Source organism: Pezoporus wallicus, unplaced genomic scaffold (genome assembly GCF_028554395.1).
Source record: "Pezoporus wallicus isolate ANWC-B61680 ecotype Strahan unplaced genomic scaffold, APGP_CSIRO_Pwel_v1 contig_5261, whole genome shotgun sequence".
NCBI classification, from domain to species: Eukaryota; Metazoa; Chordata; class Aves; order Psittaciformes; family Psittacidae; genus Pezoporus; species Pezoporus wallicus.
Genome location: NW_026642423.1, coordinates 7,682,021 through 7,698,126, shown reverse-complemented (window position 1 = coordinate 7,698,126; position 16,106 = coordinate 7,682,021). Strand labels below are relative to the sequence as shown.

At 40.4% G+C, this 16,106-nt stretch overlaps 1 protein-coding gene across 13 annotated transcripts in view; it reads right to left on the bottom strand.

Annotated features, from left to right (window-relative positions):
• Positions 1-16,106, bottom strand: part of KALRN (kalirin RhoGEF kinase) — a 514,059-nt gene that overhangs the window by 137,166 nt on the left and 360,787 nt on the right. For 12 of the 13 annotated variants that reach the window (XM_057430159.1, XM_057430148.1, XM_057430152.1 and 9 more), the window contains exons 25-33: positions 15,411-15,520; positions 13,910-13,979; positions 12,137-12,226; positions 7,223-7,315; positions 5,723-5,834; positions 3,766-3,956; positions 3,244-3,345; positions 2,434-2,576; positions 962-1,064 (exon numbers count right to left, since the gene is read on the bottom strand). In XM_057430159.1, coding sequence (XP_057286142.1) covers positions 962-1,064; positions 2,434-2,576; positions 3,244-3,345; positions 3,766-3,956; positions 5,723-5,834; positions 7,223-7,315; positions 12,137-12,226; positions 13,910-13,979; positions 15,411-15,520 — 1,014 coding nt within the window. Of the gene's footprint in view, positions 1-363; positions 817-961; positions 1,065-2,433; positions 2,577-3,243; positions 3,346-3,765; positions 3,957-5,722; positions 5,835-7,222; positions 7,316-12,136; positions 12,227-13,909; positions 13,980-15,410; positions 15,521-16,106 lie in introns of those variants that run through there. The other variant, XM_057430160.1, reaches the window with a different exon arrangement.

Genomic DNA, 16,106 nt, shown 5'->3' with positions numbered 1-16,106 from the left:
AAATACAACATGTGGTCTTACAAAGGTTAACTTATTTGCAATTAAATCCTATTTCTGAGTCCAGCTTTCAAAATAATGTCTGCGCTGAACCCTACTTACAAACTTTACAACAGAAAAGACAGGTGTCTGAAATCAGAACTCTGATTTGTGAAGACACCCTTCTACCTTGTGTAAGTGGCAGCATAATTAAAGCCCTGACAAACACATAAACCCATGATGGTGAAAAAGGATGAATTCTGCAGTAAGATACAAATGATTTCAAAACAACACATGAAGAGACTATAGACATTCAGCGGATATGACAAACCCCATCAGTGTAGCTAAGGCAAATTATTACTAACAGCCACCAACTGCTAATTCAGCTGAAGACCACAGTTGGAGGTACCAGGGTGACAAATTCAAGTCAGACATTTTAGTGGAGCTGGGAATCTGGGCTCAAATCATCTGATAAGTAAAACAGCAAGTACATATGTGCCAACAGTGCGCAGCATTCCAACAGAATCTAGTGCATCTTGGGGCCATCCATATGCTCCACCATATGTCCATGAGAAGAGAGGTCCAGAATCACTCTCTGAAAAGGGCTGGCTCTCAAGATACCAGCCAGGATCCCAATTTTGCTTTATTAATTGGTGTGTAAGCACCTGTATTCCCTCCAACAGACTACTGATTTTAGCTCAGAGGGAAAACATGGAACATAACCCTTTGCTGATTCAGAACCTGACTCCCATAGGGCAAGTTCTACTAGGGAAGAAAAGGCTGCTCTGGGCTGCATTTCTTCAGAGTCAATTCAACCTCTGAGCATTAACCACAAAGAAGCTGCAGCAACAAAGATGTTACCATGTAAAACAGCAATGCTAATGAGCACCTAGACAGGTGGCTTTATTTTGCCTTCTGTTCTGCTCTTCACTTACATTTTTCTCGGGGTGATTAGTTGCAGTCTATTTTCACATTTTAGTCCTACCTTATCACTATCCACTGTGTTCTGTGATGTCCTGGATGCAATGGAAATGGTGTCAGGTTGACTGCTGCCATCTCCTTGGCTATCTGCATCATCTACTCCATCTCTGCACAAGACATAATAGGGAAACAACGATGCTTAGTTAACATACCACCTTGGAATATGCACAACTTTATAAGTGGATTTGAGAAGTGCTGAGTCAGTGTGCCAGTGCTGGCTTTGTTCTAAAATTACCTCACTGATGCAGCCCATGCTGCTATGTAGCTTGCAATTTAAAATGATGTCAACCTCAGCTATAGGGTTTGGATTAGCACATAATAACAATGTTTGCTGCTGAAAACAGGATGGCCATTGCCTGCATGTTTACAGCAAAGACAACTGTGGTGTTCATAAATAGCTCTCTAATGAGGGTGTCAGGCAAAAATTTTCCTTCAGTTAGATTTCTGCCTTAACCTAAACTATTCAGCCCAGGCTACATATGGCACTGAAGAAAGGGATATTTCTCTTGTCTCACAGGAACATCTTCAGGAATTTAATACTGAGCCATAAAAATTATATCCAAACAAACATAAATAAAGACAGTATAGAGCTCAGAACCCTAACTCCATGAGTCTGCTAACAGAGCGTATTTTCTTCCTTTTTGCTGTATAGATACAATCCTCCTAAATTTTTACTGATCTTTCAAAAGAAACTTTTAAATAATATAAAATACATATTTAAGGAAAAGAAAAAGATAAGTAAGATCTCCATTCTCTACTAGAAAACTCTTGTATTGGTGCATGTCTCCAGGAAGAAATGTTTGGATCTCTGCCTTGCTACAAGTCTCCTGGGTGACCTTGGTGACTCATGCTTTGGATGCCTCTATAATACAGCCTGAAGCAAGAGTAATAAAACTTGATGAGGAAATGGAGATGTTCAAATTGTAGGTGGCTTTTGGGAATACCAGCATAACAGCAAAAGAACAATTAATTTTCTACAATTCTTATTTAATTCAGGATTCAAAAGAGTTGGCAAAAAAATTAATATTACCTCGCAGGCTGAAATGAATTTGCATTTGATGATGAAACATCAATTCTCCACTGCAGTGATATATTGTTATGACCAGCTGCGATTTTCATTGTCAAACAATTCAAAATGCCAAACAAGGGGAAAAAAAAATAAAAAAAAAATCCCCTAACACTCAAGGACGAAGAATTAAATTTTACTTTGGGAAAGAAACATAACCTTGGAGTCTGAGGAATTTTTATCATTCATGTCTCTCTAACACTTTGAATTACTAAAATAAAACACCATTGTATGTATATCATAGAAAATCTTTCTAGCTACTTTTGCCAAGACAACATGTAAAAAGCAAACACGATGAAAACTGCTTTTGACAATAGTAAGTGAATCCAGTAAAAAGCCCACAGACACTACACTGCTGTTGGTTGAGAAAAACCTTGTGATTTCATGTGGTACAGAATGACTGAGATTACCTTCTACTGTTGTTCCGCTGCTTTGCTGGTGTCTTGGGGAGCTGAATTGGCTCTTTCAGAGCTCCTTTCAGATGGATAATCCTTTCTTGAATGACTTCCCGTATGTTTTTGATCCATTCCTGTTTTGTTTCAATACTGGATGCCTAAAATTCCACAAGGCAGAAAGATGGAGACTTTATAATATTCCCAGGATGTCACCTCCTATGTAGAAGAATCATGGCTGGCTGTTGAAAATGCACAATTAACTGTTTCTCCTCTCTGCTGCACAGTTTTAGCTGCTGAAGTACCTGGTAACCCCTTGAGAATTGAGGGTATTTTTACCAGACCTACTTGGCAGGCAGCAGCAAAGCAGCTAAGCTCTGGATAAATACCTTTAATACCAGCAATACAGCACACTCTGTAGAGGGGAAATAGGTTATCAGACAACATAACTGTAACACAAATTCTTCGTTAGAAACTCACTTGACAGAAATGGCTGTCAGCTCTGGAGGTTTGACCATCAATAAGCCTAGTAGCAAAGGACTAAGAGTATTACACCTTCCAGACACCCTGAGACATGCCCTGTGTCAGTGTGCAGCTGCTCAACCCAGGCTGCAAGAAGAAACTAATTTCAGCAAGGCTGCACAACTGTACTATCCTGATTCATATTGAGGCCTTAGAGCTGAATTGCTCTTGATGCAGGCATGACCCTACTGACAGACATGGAAGCTATATGAATACTGCGAGGGAAGAAACTGACATTTAATTTAGTGCTCCCAGGGTCTCAACTAGAAGCTCTACAGTCAAAGAAAACAAGGAGAAAAGACTTACTTTCAGCACTGTTTTATTGTCTGAGGATGGTGTTCGTCCAGACCACAAAGCAAATTTACAGGGATCTCCTTCAACATGTTCAGTCACTCCCAGTTCTGAGGTCTAGTATGGAGGAGAGATGATGAGAGATTACCTGTATATGAAATCTCATGAGTCTAGAAAAGTTTACATTTGTAGTGAGAAGTGGAGAGGCAGAGGTGGACAGGGAAGTGAGATCTTGTCTCTGATTTGCTACACACAGAAAAAAGAACCAGAAAACCACCAGGGGATGGCAGGGAAATGAATGGGTTGAGTGACTGTCCTTGTATTTCCCACTGACCCTTTACATCTCACTGTCTTAAATCTCTCCAGACTCACTACAACCTTAGCTTCCAGGTGAGCCCCACAGGGTCCAGAGCCAGTCCTTCCAGGTGGTATGGGTATCCCCAACCCAGCATGGGGACATATGAGCCATCCCCCAAACTCAGCCTCTACCTACAAGAAACACAACACCCAGAACATTTTCTTTGCAGCCACACCTACCAGTAACTTGTTCTTGTAAACATATTTTGTGTGTCCTGAAGAATCTTTGATCTCTTTGCTAAACACCAAAGAGATTTCAAAGAGAAACAAATGCCTCTCACGGCCCTTCCGAATGAGAGACTTGGGATCCCACACTTGGAAGGAATCCTGAAGAATCAGCTCTCCCTGGACATCCAGGTTCTCATCAAACCCTGAAAACATAAAACACATTAGCTTGTATTTGTTCTTGGGACCAGTAATGCCCAGAAACATCAGAGCAGTAAGGACTTGAAATAAAAGGGTCTTTCCCTTTTTTTTTTTTTTTAATGCATATTCTGAAAGGATACTAATGGGCAACCATTACCCCAATGAAAATATTTTTCTTCTTTTTCCTGCTGCAATGATGTATTTATTTCACTAAAGGCAAATAAATCATATGTGCTAAATGAGACTGCAGCTAAAGTGTAGTAGTAATTACTTAAAGATAAACATTCTAAGGATTTCAGTGCTGGTTACTGTACACAGAACTGCAATGCAAAAGATCTTCTGCATGTTAATACAAATTCAGATAAATGCAACATGCAGTGGCTGGAAGTGCCCCCTCATACCATGATGCCTTCAAGCATGCTAACCCAAACTTCAGGGGGCTGTGAGTCCACAGCAGTGCCATGGGGGAGCTACATCTGAGAGCAAATTGGTATGGTGTCTGAAACAAGCTTTCCAGGAGTTACTCATTTTCCAAGCTGCATGTCGAAAACCTTCACATGGCTGAGGATCACAGGACTACCTCCACATAACTGGAATGCTTGAGGGAAAAGGAAGTCCCTAGTGCAAAGTGCCCTCCAAGCTACTGTCTCAGCTGCTTGTGGGGTCACACTTCCCTTCAGAGGTGGGCACTGCTCCTTCACCAGCACAGCCCACCGTTGCTCATGCCAAATAGCCCTGAGAGATCAGCAAAGAGCCCTGGTCCCTGCTCCAAATATTCAGGAATTATGTTTTATTCAGAAGACAACTGTCTGCCTACCCTAACAAAGTCGTCCCTGCTTCTTCTTATTCCATGGTGCTGTTCTTCTCATGGGGACAGATTATCTAGGCATTACTTTAGGAAACCTGGCTCTTCACCAGACACCACAGTTAAAAACATCTTTATAGCGTTCCTGCCTATGCTGGGTCAGTTTGCCCCTGAAATTTTAACCACTTGGTCTTAAAATGCTGCTTAGCTACTGGCACCATTTCTTTTTTCTTGACTGTTTTAATATTCTGCTTGTTTCCTGGTCCTGGCTCAAGCCAGGATGGAAATGATTTTCCCAGGCCAAGAAAATGCTTGCGAGGCAATAAAGCATCTCTGCCTGTAATAAAATTTTTAAATTTTAGAAATACTCCACACGTCTAAAATCCACCAAAGACTTAATTTTGAGGCAATCAAAATATTTTCTATCATTTGGAAATACTTTTTAATAATACTTTTTGCCTTTCTTTTTTTTTACTCTTGGGAATAATTATACTAACATTTTCAAACACAAGTTGTTTTGACTCAGAAAATCAGAACTTTTCCCTTTGAAATATTGAGACAGTATTTAGAAGTGTTTTCATCCAATAATCATTACAGATGCCAGCAGCTAAACTGATACTGTTTCATGAGGGGGTTTTTTGTTTCATTAAGTAAGAATGTCTTAACCAAATATATACATACACTGTATATGTAGACATACTCACGTGAATGCACATATACATACACAAATATAAATACATACATACATGCACACAAGATATAAATAAATACCCAAGATTTCCTAGCCAGCTTTATTCTTCCCAGACTTTTGGAGAAATATCAGAAATGAGCTAGGAAGAACCTGAGAATTATGATCAAACAACAGTATTGCTACAGTCAGCCTGTACTAACTTTCTACACAAGAGGCTTCATTTATTGGCGGTCCCTCCCCTGCCCTGGCCACCTGGCCACCTGCCCATCTGCTACCTTCCAGCATGCTGACGTGCATTGCGTCGTTGGCCTTCTTTGGGACACTGAGCATCACCTCCAGACCATCTTTGAGTTCCCCTTTGCCCTCCTCGCAGCAGGTCAGCAGTTCCTAAGAAGCAATGAACACCTATGAACAAACTGTTCAACATACCGGCTTGATATCTGAATGTGTTACTTGGTACATGCAACTGCTTTGCTAACAGTGACAGGAGAAAGCTGAACTGCATCAAAATCCACTGTGGATACTCACAGATAGTGGGGATTAAATGGGAATGACTATAAAATATGACAAAACAAGGTGCTCTCAAGTGAGACTGTGCACTCAGATTCCTGGGGACTTATGTCTATGCTGCAGTCATCAGTCAGTACAGCTGTGTCAGGCAGCTTGCAGGACCCCTGCCTGATCCTGCAGTTCTCATGAGTACTGCAAGGCTGGCAGTGTGCTGTGCTCAGGGCAGGGAGATCCCTTCAGGAAAGATTCACCTGAGGATGAAACCAAAGGGGTGATGACTGAATGGGTGGTTTAGCCTTCCCATTAGCAGATGGTTTGTGCAGTTGCAGGCTTGCTGTTCCACAGTGCTCACTAGACTATAATATACCTGTGTGCTGCTTCAGTAAACTGGTACAAAGCACAAATTTGTGAACATATTAAATGTACTCAGTAAAGTACCTTCCTAGTACAATACATCAGTCCTTTGGTGTATACACAGGCAGATTTAAAAAGATGCAAGCATCCTATCTCGTCCTAGCTTTTCAAAGTCAGATTCTGTCTCTTCCCTTACCTCCCAGATGCTTTTTCTTCTAAGTTAGATCTAAAATTCACCTACTCACAAACACTGCAGAAACCTTTAACCAACTTATGACAAACCAACAAAGATGTGAAATGTTAATGTTTCACTTAGAAGTCCTTGCTTTGTATATGAAGCTTTTCCCTGTTTTTCAAAGGCAAACATTTTAGCTCCCAAATAGAATCTAATGCAAACGAAGGAGTCTCGGTCACATTTCAGTGAAATTTCCCAAAGTTCTATCACTGAAGTGTTTAATCAAAACATTACATATCATAAACTTTAGCAAGAAGGAAAGTAAACAGTCCTGTCTTCCTTTCAAATTTCCCTTTCTCGGTTCCCACTTTTTAGGTTTAAGTACACTTGGATAAAAAAAAACAAACCAAACCAAACCAAAAACATCCTGAACACAACCCTCCTCCAAATAAACACTTGAAACAGGTGATCAGTTTTTTACTGTTTGCTTTTTTCTTTCTGTGAGTCTTTTCCTTTAAAATACCCAAATACCCAGTCTGATTTCACACTTTGTTGCTATGCTCAGGTGTGGAAAGTAGGAGCAGCAGCTCAGCAGCAGCTGCTAACAGGTCATGAACAGGTGATGAAACAGCTCCCTTAAGAATAGGTTAATTCATTACACCCATGAACTGCTGCGCATGTTCATGCAGAGCATGAACTGATTTGGGCAGCTCACTATGGTGAGCTTCAGTACTACCTTCAGTAGGAGTTGATATTTTGTGATCCTCTGGACAGGTTTGATTAAGTAAGAGGAGATAGAGTTGGCCAGACCATGTCTTTGCTGAATTTCCTAGAAGAGATAAAAACAGCAGTCAGTCATGGAAAACTATTAAATTGCTGCCAGACAGACCCACCCATAACTAATTTTAGCTCTGGATCTCTGGCTTTGTTTAGTTTTTTAACTCTCTTTAAGCTCAGATGCAAATAACTGTGGTTTCAAAGAGGCTGGCAATAAACTGCAGAGTCCTCCTAAGGCTGCTTAAACTGCAGGGGCCTTGTGCAAGTCAAGCTAAGGCTATGTTGAGTAAACAATTTAAATATGACTTATCTTTCATGTCAACTGGTTTCTCTTAGCTATGAAGGCTGAAAGCAGAGTCTTAACATCCAATTAAAATGGAGTGACATTAAATTAAATTGCATGCGTAGGGTGCAATTTAGCTGTCTAAACAGTGTCTAATACCATTTGAGAACCCTGGGGTAGCTGAAATATCCACATGCAAGTAACAGGTCTGACACAGTGATGACAGATCTATGGTATTCTGAGGTGACACCTGGGGCCCAGGAGAGATACCCTTCTGACACCTTTTACAGCACTGAATGCTTCTGTTTTGTCACCTGAATCTCAACCAAAATGTCTGTGCTGATCAGTGTGGTGTGCTCGTGAACTTCTGGAGACAGTGCAAATAGGCATCTGGTGAGGTCTGCAAAGGGCCCTGCTGCCTCCCTCCTGCTGGTTCCAGTGGGAGTCAGGAGCTCCTGAAAATCCTACAGGACCCTAAACTGAATATTTAGCCTTCTAGAAGGCTTCAAACTTAAGCCCTACAGGGGCAGATTCTCTGCTGAAATAGAAGAGGTTGTAATTCCTTCTGTCTTCACCAGGGCATGCCTACCCTTGCTCCTGGACCTCAAAAAATCCTTGGTTCCTACCGGAGCAGATGGGGAAGAGCAACGGCACTTATCTCCAGCTACTGGAGGGTAAATTTGGAGCTGTAAAGAAGTCACAGAAGACGAAGGTCGAGGAGCTGCCAAGAATAGAGATTCTCTTTTTGTATACAGTCTGATTTTCTGCTGAGTACTGGGGAGGTTACTGGGTTTTTTTAGCTCCAGTGTTTATGGTTGGATATAAAAATAGCCACTTTTCACACAGTGTGCCAACAAATACATACTTTTTTGTACTAGGTAAGTTTGTCTTAGAAAAAAAGATAACACTGGTGCCACAAAAAAGACCCAAAAGAGAAGTGGCTCCATGTGTGGGTTAATGGAATTTGCATGAAGCTGAGTCATGGCTGGCACCAAACAGGGACACTGCCTGCAGAGCACGGCTTGGGACTCTATTAGTAACTGCAGGAGCCAGCAAGCCCTCGGCCATGTCTGTGAACTTCCTGGAGCTAAGTACAATTGTTTTTGCAGGATCCAAATAATGAATTTAGCTCTCCTCCTTCCTCTCGGCTCTCTCAATAGCAAGACATGCTCCCAGCAAAATACCACCCCTTCAGGCATTCCTTGCTCTGCCAGGATGCTCCCTGGTCATACTGTGCAGAGACAGAGTGTTGGCGGAGTGACCTGCAGCAGGAAGGCAATAAGTACATTGCTGGCAAGCGACATTCTCCCTGCAGCTTTTCCCTCTGGTCCCTCAAGTGTTGGAGTAAGATGGCAGACTGCTGGAGCATGTGTTGGGTTGAATTTGTAACATCTGGAGATGTCTGGATGTAATGCGGGTGGAGATGGAAAATGGAGAGGTCTGTGCAGGGCAGAGCTCAGTAGTGCAGGCATTTCTCACACACCTCTAAGTAACATGAAGCACAGATATCTCTGAGCTATCTTTGAAGCAGCTTGCAGATTTCAGAAGCAGGCTAGCCACAGGGCTCTGTGCTTTCTGCTTTGCCCAGCTTCTTGTTTAAAGCAAGCTTCATTCACATTATAGTTGCACCATGGCGCATTATTAGACCCAAGTTATTTCTTGGGTGGAAAAGTGTTCCAAGGCCTAGAAGACATGAAGGTATCTGACAAGGCAACATGTGCTGCAGTTGTGTATTGCAAACTAGGTGAGCTGCAGAACAGGATCAATGTGTAATCTTACATTCAATGACAGAATCCCAAACACCAAGAATGTCCTCTGCACAGGGCAGCACAGGACCCTCAGAGGACCTTGAATGGACAACATGGAGACAGGAACACTTAAATACAATTTCGTACCATAAGAACTGCTGAGTTTGCCATGAAACAATGATAAAGTGCCCAGATTTTGTATTAAATGTCTAAAGAGATTCACAAATTAAGGTAAGTCATCTAATAGTGTACAATTGTTTAGTTGGAGAACAAACTGCATCCTGAACTGTGTATACAGACCAATGGCTTGCTGAGTAGTCTGATTCAGCACTAAAGCTCTCACAAAACATTTAGGTTTTGTAATGCATGACACGAATGGTTGGTGAGCAATTTCAGAAAAAAATATTTCTGCTTGTGCCTCTCCCCATTTCCTAAGGGACACTCCAGCTCAGCGGAGAAAATGTCTAAGAAACATCATCCATGCAGAAAGACAATAATCTGCAATGCTACAAAAGTCAATGAGCTTTTACCATGTCCCATGCTGGCGTGCAAGTTAAAGGTGCCCTGAGGCTTCCTGAATATAACAACTGATTTAAAGAAAATAAATATTCACAATAGAAGCAGCATGTAGATAACTGAAACAAACCTTGCCTTTGTCCTTAGGACAAAAGCTCATTTAAATAACAGACAATAAAATCAACATGATCACCTCAATAATATTTTGATTTCCACCAGCTGAAGCTGAGGGCCAACACATGTTGGCAATCAAAAATACATCTTACTAGCCTGAAGTATATGATATTACAAATATTAAAGATTGCTAAATATGGTAGGCATCATTTATCTTTGAAACATAGTAATACTCTCAGATGCTGAACAAGAAAGATATAAAAGAACTTGATTTGTAAGTCTACTGCAGTCAGTTAAGAGTAAGCATAGTAGTTTCATTCCCTATGCAAATTCCAGCTAATATAACCATACCCATAACTGATGAATTTTATAAACAAAGCATGATCTGTAGGGAGGGAAGATGATACTCTTTATCCTTCATTAGACTAATGCTATAGGATAAACCAGACAGTTTTCATTATTGAGAGTTTGTGCATAATTTTCCATCTGTATTAACTGGTCTAAGAAGAGAAACTGCTTTTCCCTACATATATGGCTTCACTTCTGCTCTTAGAACATCCCAGCAATGACAGCGCTGTTACTAATTCTTTTCATAGTTTCGTACAACATGTCACTTATCTTTGCTCCTCCTAATCAGCTAACCCTTTCAATGAGCCCTGAAGCTGCAAACTCTCCATGGGTTTGAAGGGTTCAAACAGATTACTGGGACTTGGGACTTCTTGTTTTCATCCCAAAGATGGCTTTCTATGGTTTATCCAATTTGAGGAGTTGTAAACTTCTGATCTTCAGGCAGGCTTCTTATCAAGGGGTGTTATTCTAGATAACTCACTCTCACCATTAGGGTGTTTCGCGAAATTCCATGTTCTGCCTGGAAGGAAAGAACCAGCTATTTCTCTGTGTTCCTTAGGCCAGACTGTTTCCTGTCCTGCCACTGAACCACTGCCAGTCCAAGACCAAGGTGAGAAGGATCTACAGGTACCTTGCACTACCTTAGAAGATTTTTCTGGGGGGAGGATACGCAGCTTTCTTTTTGCACAGGCATCACTGGATAGCACAGCAGAATGGAAGGAAAACATCTCCTCTTGCAAAACAGATGTCAGATACTAAAACTTGAATATTCACTATTAAGCAACAGGTTTCCATCCCATATATAGACCTGGAGTGGAAAAGCTTAGCAGAGGAAACACTTTTAACCTTTGCAAACAACACTGATAGACACCTAAGGAGGCTCACACCCTCCAGGCGTCACCAGCCAGGATAAACCAATCAACAGGCTCAAGCGCCACCTCCTGGAAAATCCCTTCAATTCAATTCAATTCAATTCCACTTGCAGACCATATAGTAACAAAGCAAAAGAAAAGTTCATCGTTTTTCATCTGGCTCATGCGAGATCTTTCAGTGTTGAGTTTAACTGAAATGCTATAACTATTGCCACATAGGAAACCCAGAGGAGCTGATTCACGTCAGCTGCCAACCACATCACAGGTTGAATCCTGCCGAGTGGTTACATTCGTAAGGTGATTTTCAGCGCTTTGGAAAAGAGGTCTTGGCTTTTTTTTTACTTTTTTTTTTTTTTTTACTTTTTTTCAGAAAGGCAACCAATTAAAGCTATACAGTAGCAGTCAAGCATGGGAAAATGGATAAAGTTCCAAAAATCAGAGGGAAAGCTTAGTTTAAAAGTACTCAAAAACTTTAAAGATTTTTCTCAGCCTACAAAACTGGGGTTGAAGCCTGCAAATGTTTATCACCTGATGTAGTGCTTGTAAGGGAAATAGTCTAACTGCAGCCAGTGAAGCTCCTTACTAGCATGACGAAGTAAACGGGGTGGGTAAAATCTGCAGAACAGGAGGGAAGGATCTTGTTTTGGGCTAAGGGATTTGAAGTGAGAAAATATAATAGGATCTGCTTTTCATTCCACCACTAAACTCCGAAGCAGAGGGTACATCTAAACCAGATTTTTAGAAAGGATTTGGTCTAAAAAATGCACAAAGGTTCCCATAAGAATGTGTATCTCTCTATTAAAAATGACTTGCCACGCTGATGAAGATCACACATCATACCACAGCCTACCAGTTTTCACAGCATGCAAAATCTGCAGTGGAATGAAATACCCAAACCCCAAAGCAAAAAAAAGAATCCGTTGCTCAGATGTAAAGAGGAAGTATTTCAGCTGCCCTGTGCACACTGAATGAAAATGGCAGTGGCTGCTTACATCAAAGAAAGTCCCTGCATGTTCCAGGATGAGCTGGTTGGAGTCAGGCTTGTTTTTGCAGTAGGTGACATACATCTGAAATTTATCTGCCTGTGAAAACAAACATCAAGGGAAAAGCAAGATAAGCTATTTTTCTGCTCCCACAGTCTTTCATTAAGGCTCACCAGGACAAATACAGGTGATAAACCTTACCCTCAAAGAGACATAAGATTTGTAAATTAAGAACAGATGACTTACAGCCAGTTCTTACCTTACCTGAGCAGTTCTGAGGAGAGGTGCACCATGTAACACCTATGGGAGGCTTTCTTTACAAATGATACAAAGGGAAGGTCAAAAAAAGTTAAACCAGATATAAAATAATTTCTAAGAGCTCTAATTACACGGACTGTATCCAGAAGTTTGCAGGTCTCAAAATCCAGTCATGAGTGTTGGCTCTATCACTTGCTTGACAATAAAGCCAGTATAAAAACTGGGCAAGAGACTCGATAATCTTAAATTGGACTGAGTCAACATTTTTGGCTTAAGACTGGCTCAGATTTGTGATGCCTGGGCCAGACTTGCCTTCCCTATCTTGGTTCAGACTTTAATGGCACAAACTTTATGTTGTGCTAGGAGTGTTTTGCATTTAATTTCCTAATTTATTTATTTTTAAAGGGAAATTAAGAGCATCTGTGCACTCCTGCCTTACTGCAGTTTTGCATTTTTGAACTTTGGTCTCAAAAGACACAGGGAAACAGAAGAGGAGGATAGCTTTCTTTTATGACTATTGCATTTTTTATACCAGGTATCTAAATAACAGGACAATTGGGCAGGCAGCTTTTTATGTATATCTGTAACCATGCACACAGGTCTGGACATGAACTATTAGTGAGATGTTGTGGTAGTGTCTTAAAAGTACCATGAAGATTTTACACAGAATGATACATAAAATGTGTTCCTCTTTCATAAATATTTAATGTCTTCTTTGTAAAAAACACTTCTGAATCCGTTTCACCAATATTTGTGTCATGTTTTTAAATTAAAAGCCCATTTTGAAATCACCCAAACATGCTCATTTTTTTTAATAAGTGACAATTTCTGTAATGACTTTTAAAATACTAATTCCCAGCTTTGAAATACGAATAAAACCAGAGGAGAAAACATGAAGATGGCTGATTTGCTTGGTAAATATTTTCAAAAGAGACCAGCTTTCATACAGATAAATTACTGTAGCAAATTCCCGGAGCCTCCTACACCCATGAAGACTCTTAGCATCAACATTTCAAAGTCCAGTTGGAAATTACTCTGGCATTGGGTAATAGAATGAGAGAGCACAGTGGCTCAGCATTTGACAGTAATTTATGATGGAAAATGTTGATAAAATATGTTGTTCACGTCTTTGTAGAGTCCTCATGGCACAACTATAATTCTGTAAGGAAGGCATATTAAAATTTGAAAGGTCTGTTCCCCCAGGACCCTTCACAAAGAAGATCATACCTAAATACAGGTTTGGTTTAACAATATACTATTAAACAGGAACCAGCAGAGGTAAAAGCTGTGCTAGTCAGTGCAGGACAAGGAGAGAGGCTTTAGAAAGCATTCACTCCACTGCTTAGGAACAGAGTTAAGGGAGGGGACCTTTCATGGTGAGAGGTGAGGGACAAAGCAGTCATTCCAGATTAGCTCCTAACCTCACTTATCACTAAGGATATAACCCTTGCTCCAATTCCTAGCTTGTTTCCCTCTGTGATGGAGGAATTAATTTGAATAAATAATGAAAAGAAGCCTCATTACCCAGGTGACGAAGCAGTGGCCCACATCCTCAGGCAGTTGTTCGTATTTTTCTAGTTCTTTTAGAAAAATGCTGAAAAAAGAAGACACCAAAATAATTAGTTACAGCAAATACCCAGGAGAAGCAGAATGACCAATGAGTTAACCAGTGCTAATGATCAATACTTGTATCTTGATTACAAGACTAATCAAGTGTCCTGCCTGTGGAAAAAGTGTCTCCTTGCCAAGGTATGCTTTGATTTTTGAGCGCAGTCAGCCCAACTCCACCAGAAAGAAAAAGGTAACAATCCCTAATAGCAGGTCAGTGACCAGATCACGAATCTTTAAAAAGATGTTGTTCAGTGGTTCAGAGGAAGAGCAAAAATTAAAGCCCAAAGGTGTCAGCTTTTCACCACCAAACTTGGCACACTGGACAAAGGATAACAAACAAGACTGATACTTCATAGGTGAGTAGTATACTCCCAAAATACAGATTTTGTAATCAACTCTCTCCTAACACCTTGTACAATGAGTGACATCTCTGTTTGCAGCAGAAGCCCTATACAATGCCTGGGTGGAAAAAGGAGCGTGAAACAGAAGTTGCTGAAGGAAAAGCAACTGCATGCTCCAGCCCCAAATCAGGCTGGGGTATGGGTTAACATCACCAGCCAAAGAAGATTGTGGAGGATGCTGGTGGAAGTGAAGAGAGGGCAATTCTTGCGGTCTGGAAGTTCATTCATCTGTTACTTAAAGGCCTTTTTAATGTAGTATGCAATTTGAACATATTATCCTGATACTCTTTGAAGCTGCTTGCACAAAAGCATGCATATGGCAGCCTCTCCTGGACAGTGTTTTGGATGGTGCATTTATCTGGCTAAAACACTCAAAGTCTCCCAGAACTTCAACAAGGAAGGGTTTTCTAGTTTGTTTTTTCAAACTGCTTTGGTTTTGACGTGTAACTTGAAGACAGACTGAAATTCAGACTGAACTTGTGGGATTCATCGCCCCTAAATGTTAAGTTTATAATGGCTATTGCATTCACATTATAGCAGGGAAAAAATGCCCTCTAAGCTGATCCGATTGTCTTATCTTCATAAAATGGAGTGCGGTTAGTTACAGATTAAATACATAGAGTCTCCAGGTTGCAGAAAAGCTACTTATTAACCCAGCTTATGTCAACCATCACTCCTGCCCCATGTTTTTCAAGAGTTCATATTTTTCACAGGCAAGCTTCCAGACTAGATTTTGTGCTATGAGATGGAAAGCATGTATAGGACTACAAAACATAGGTATAACAGGACTTTAATGTTGTTAATCAGCTGTAGAAAACTTTTTAAATAAGTTGCAATTCATTTTTGTAAAAGAAAATCAAACGTTATTTTGCAAATCTAGATCAATTACTTTACACTCTTGTGTGCATTGTTCTGTAGATGTTCACCGCAGACACCATATGGTTGTACAGGTATACACATGCCTTTGGTTTCCTTAGTCAGTAAACATTAACAGAACTGTCAGGAAAACCTACTTGTTATGAAAGTCATATATCTCCTGAATATTGCCAAAGATGATGTGTTCTTTATTAAGGATCCCAGCAGGTATTTCTTCCACTCCACTTGTCATTTCCCAGAGGTAAGTCTGGAAGACACCAGCAATTCTTAACTTTGTGAATAAATGCAATGAAAAAGAATAGATCTCCCTGTTCTATTGCTAAAGGCACAGGCTGACAAGGGAAATACGTACTTTGAGATTAAACAAACAAGCCAAAAAAAAAAAATAATTAAATGTTCCAGTGTCGCAGAAAGCTCTCCAGAGAAATCCAAAGCGATGACACTTAGAAGCTGTCTAAGGAAAAACATGCCAACAACACCTGTCTTTGCTGTCCAACTGATGGTATCCAAAAACTGCAGGCAGAAACAGTGGCAAGATAAGCTGTACTTGCCACTTCAGTAGCATTAGACACATGAAAATCTTTCAGACTTTAGGAATGTGAAAGCTGACAGGTTTCACTGTTCTTTGCCTTGAATATTACAGTCTCCTTCAGGAATACCCTGCTGTAGAGCTAGATAATGTACGTGACTGTGCAAATTCAGGTCTTTGAAATTGATCCAAATGAAATTAAATGATCCAAAGGAATAGATTTGAATTCTTAAGAAAATGCTCCATGATTAAAAAAAACAACCCTAAACCAACAAATTTTGAGTCAACATCCAAATATATTGCT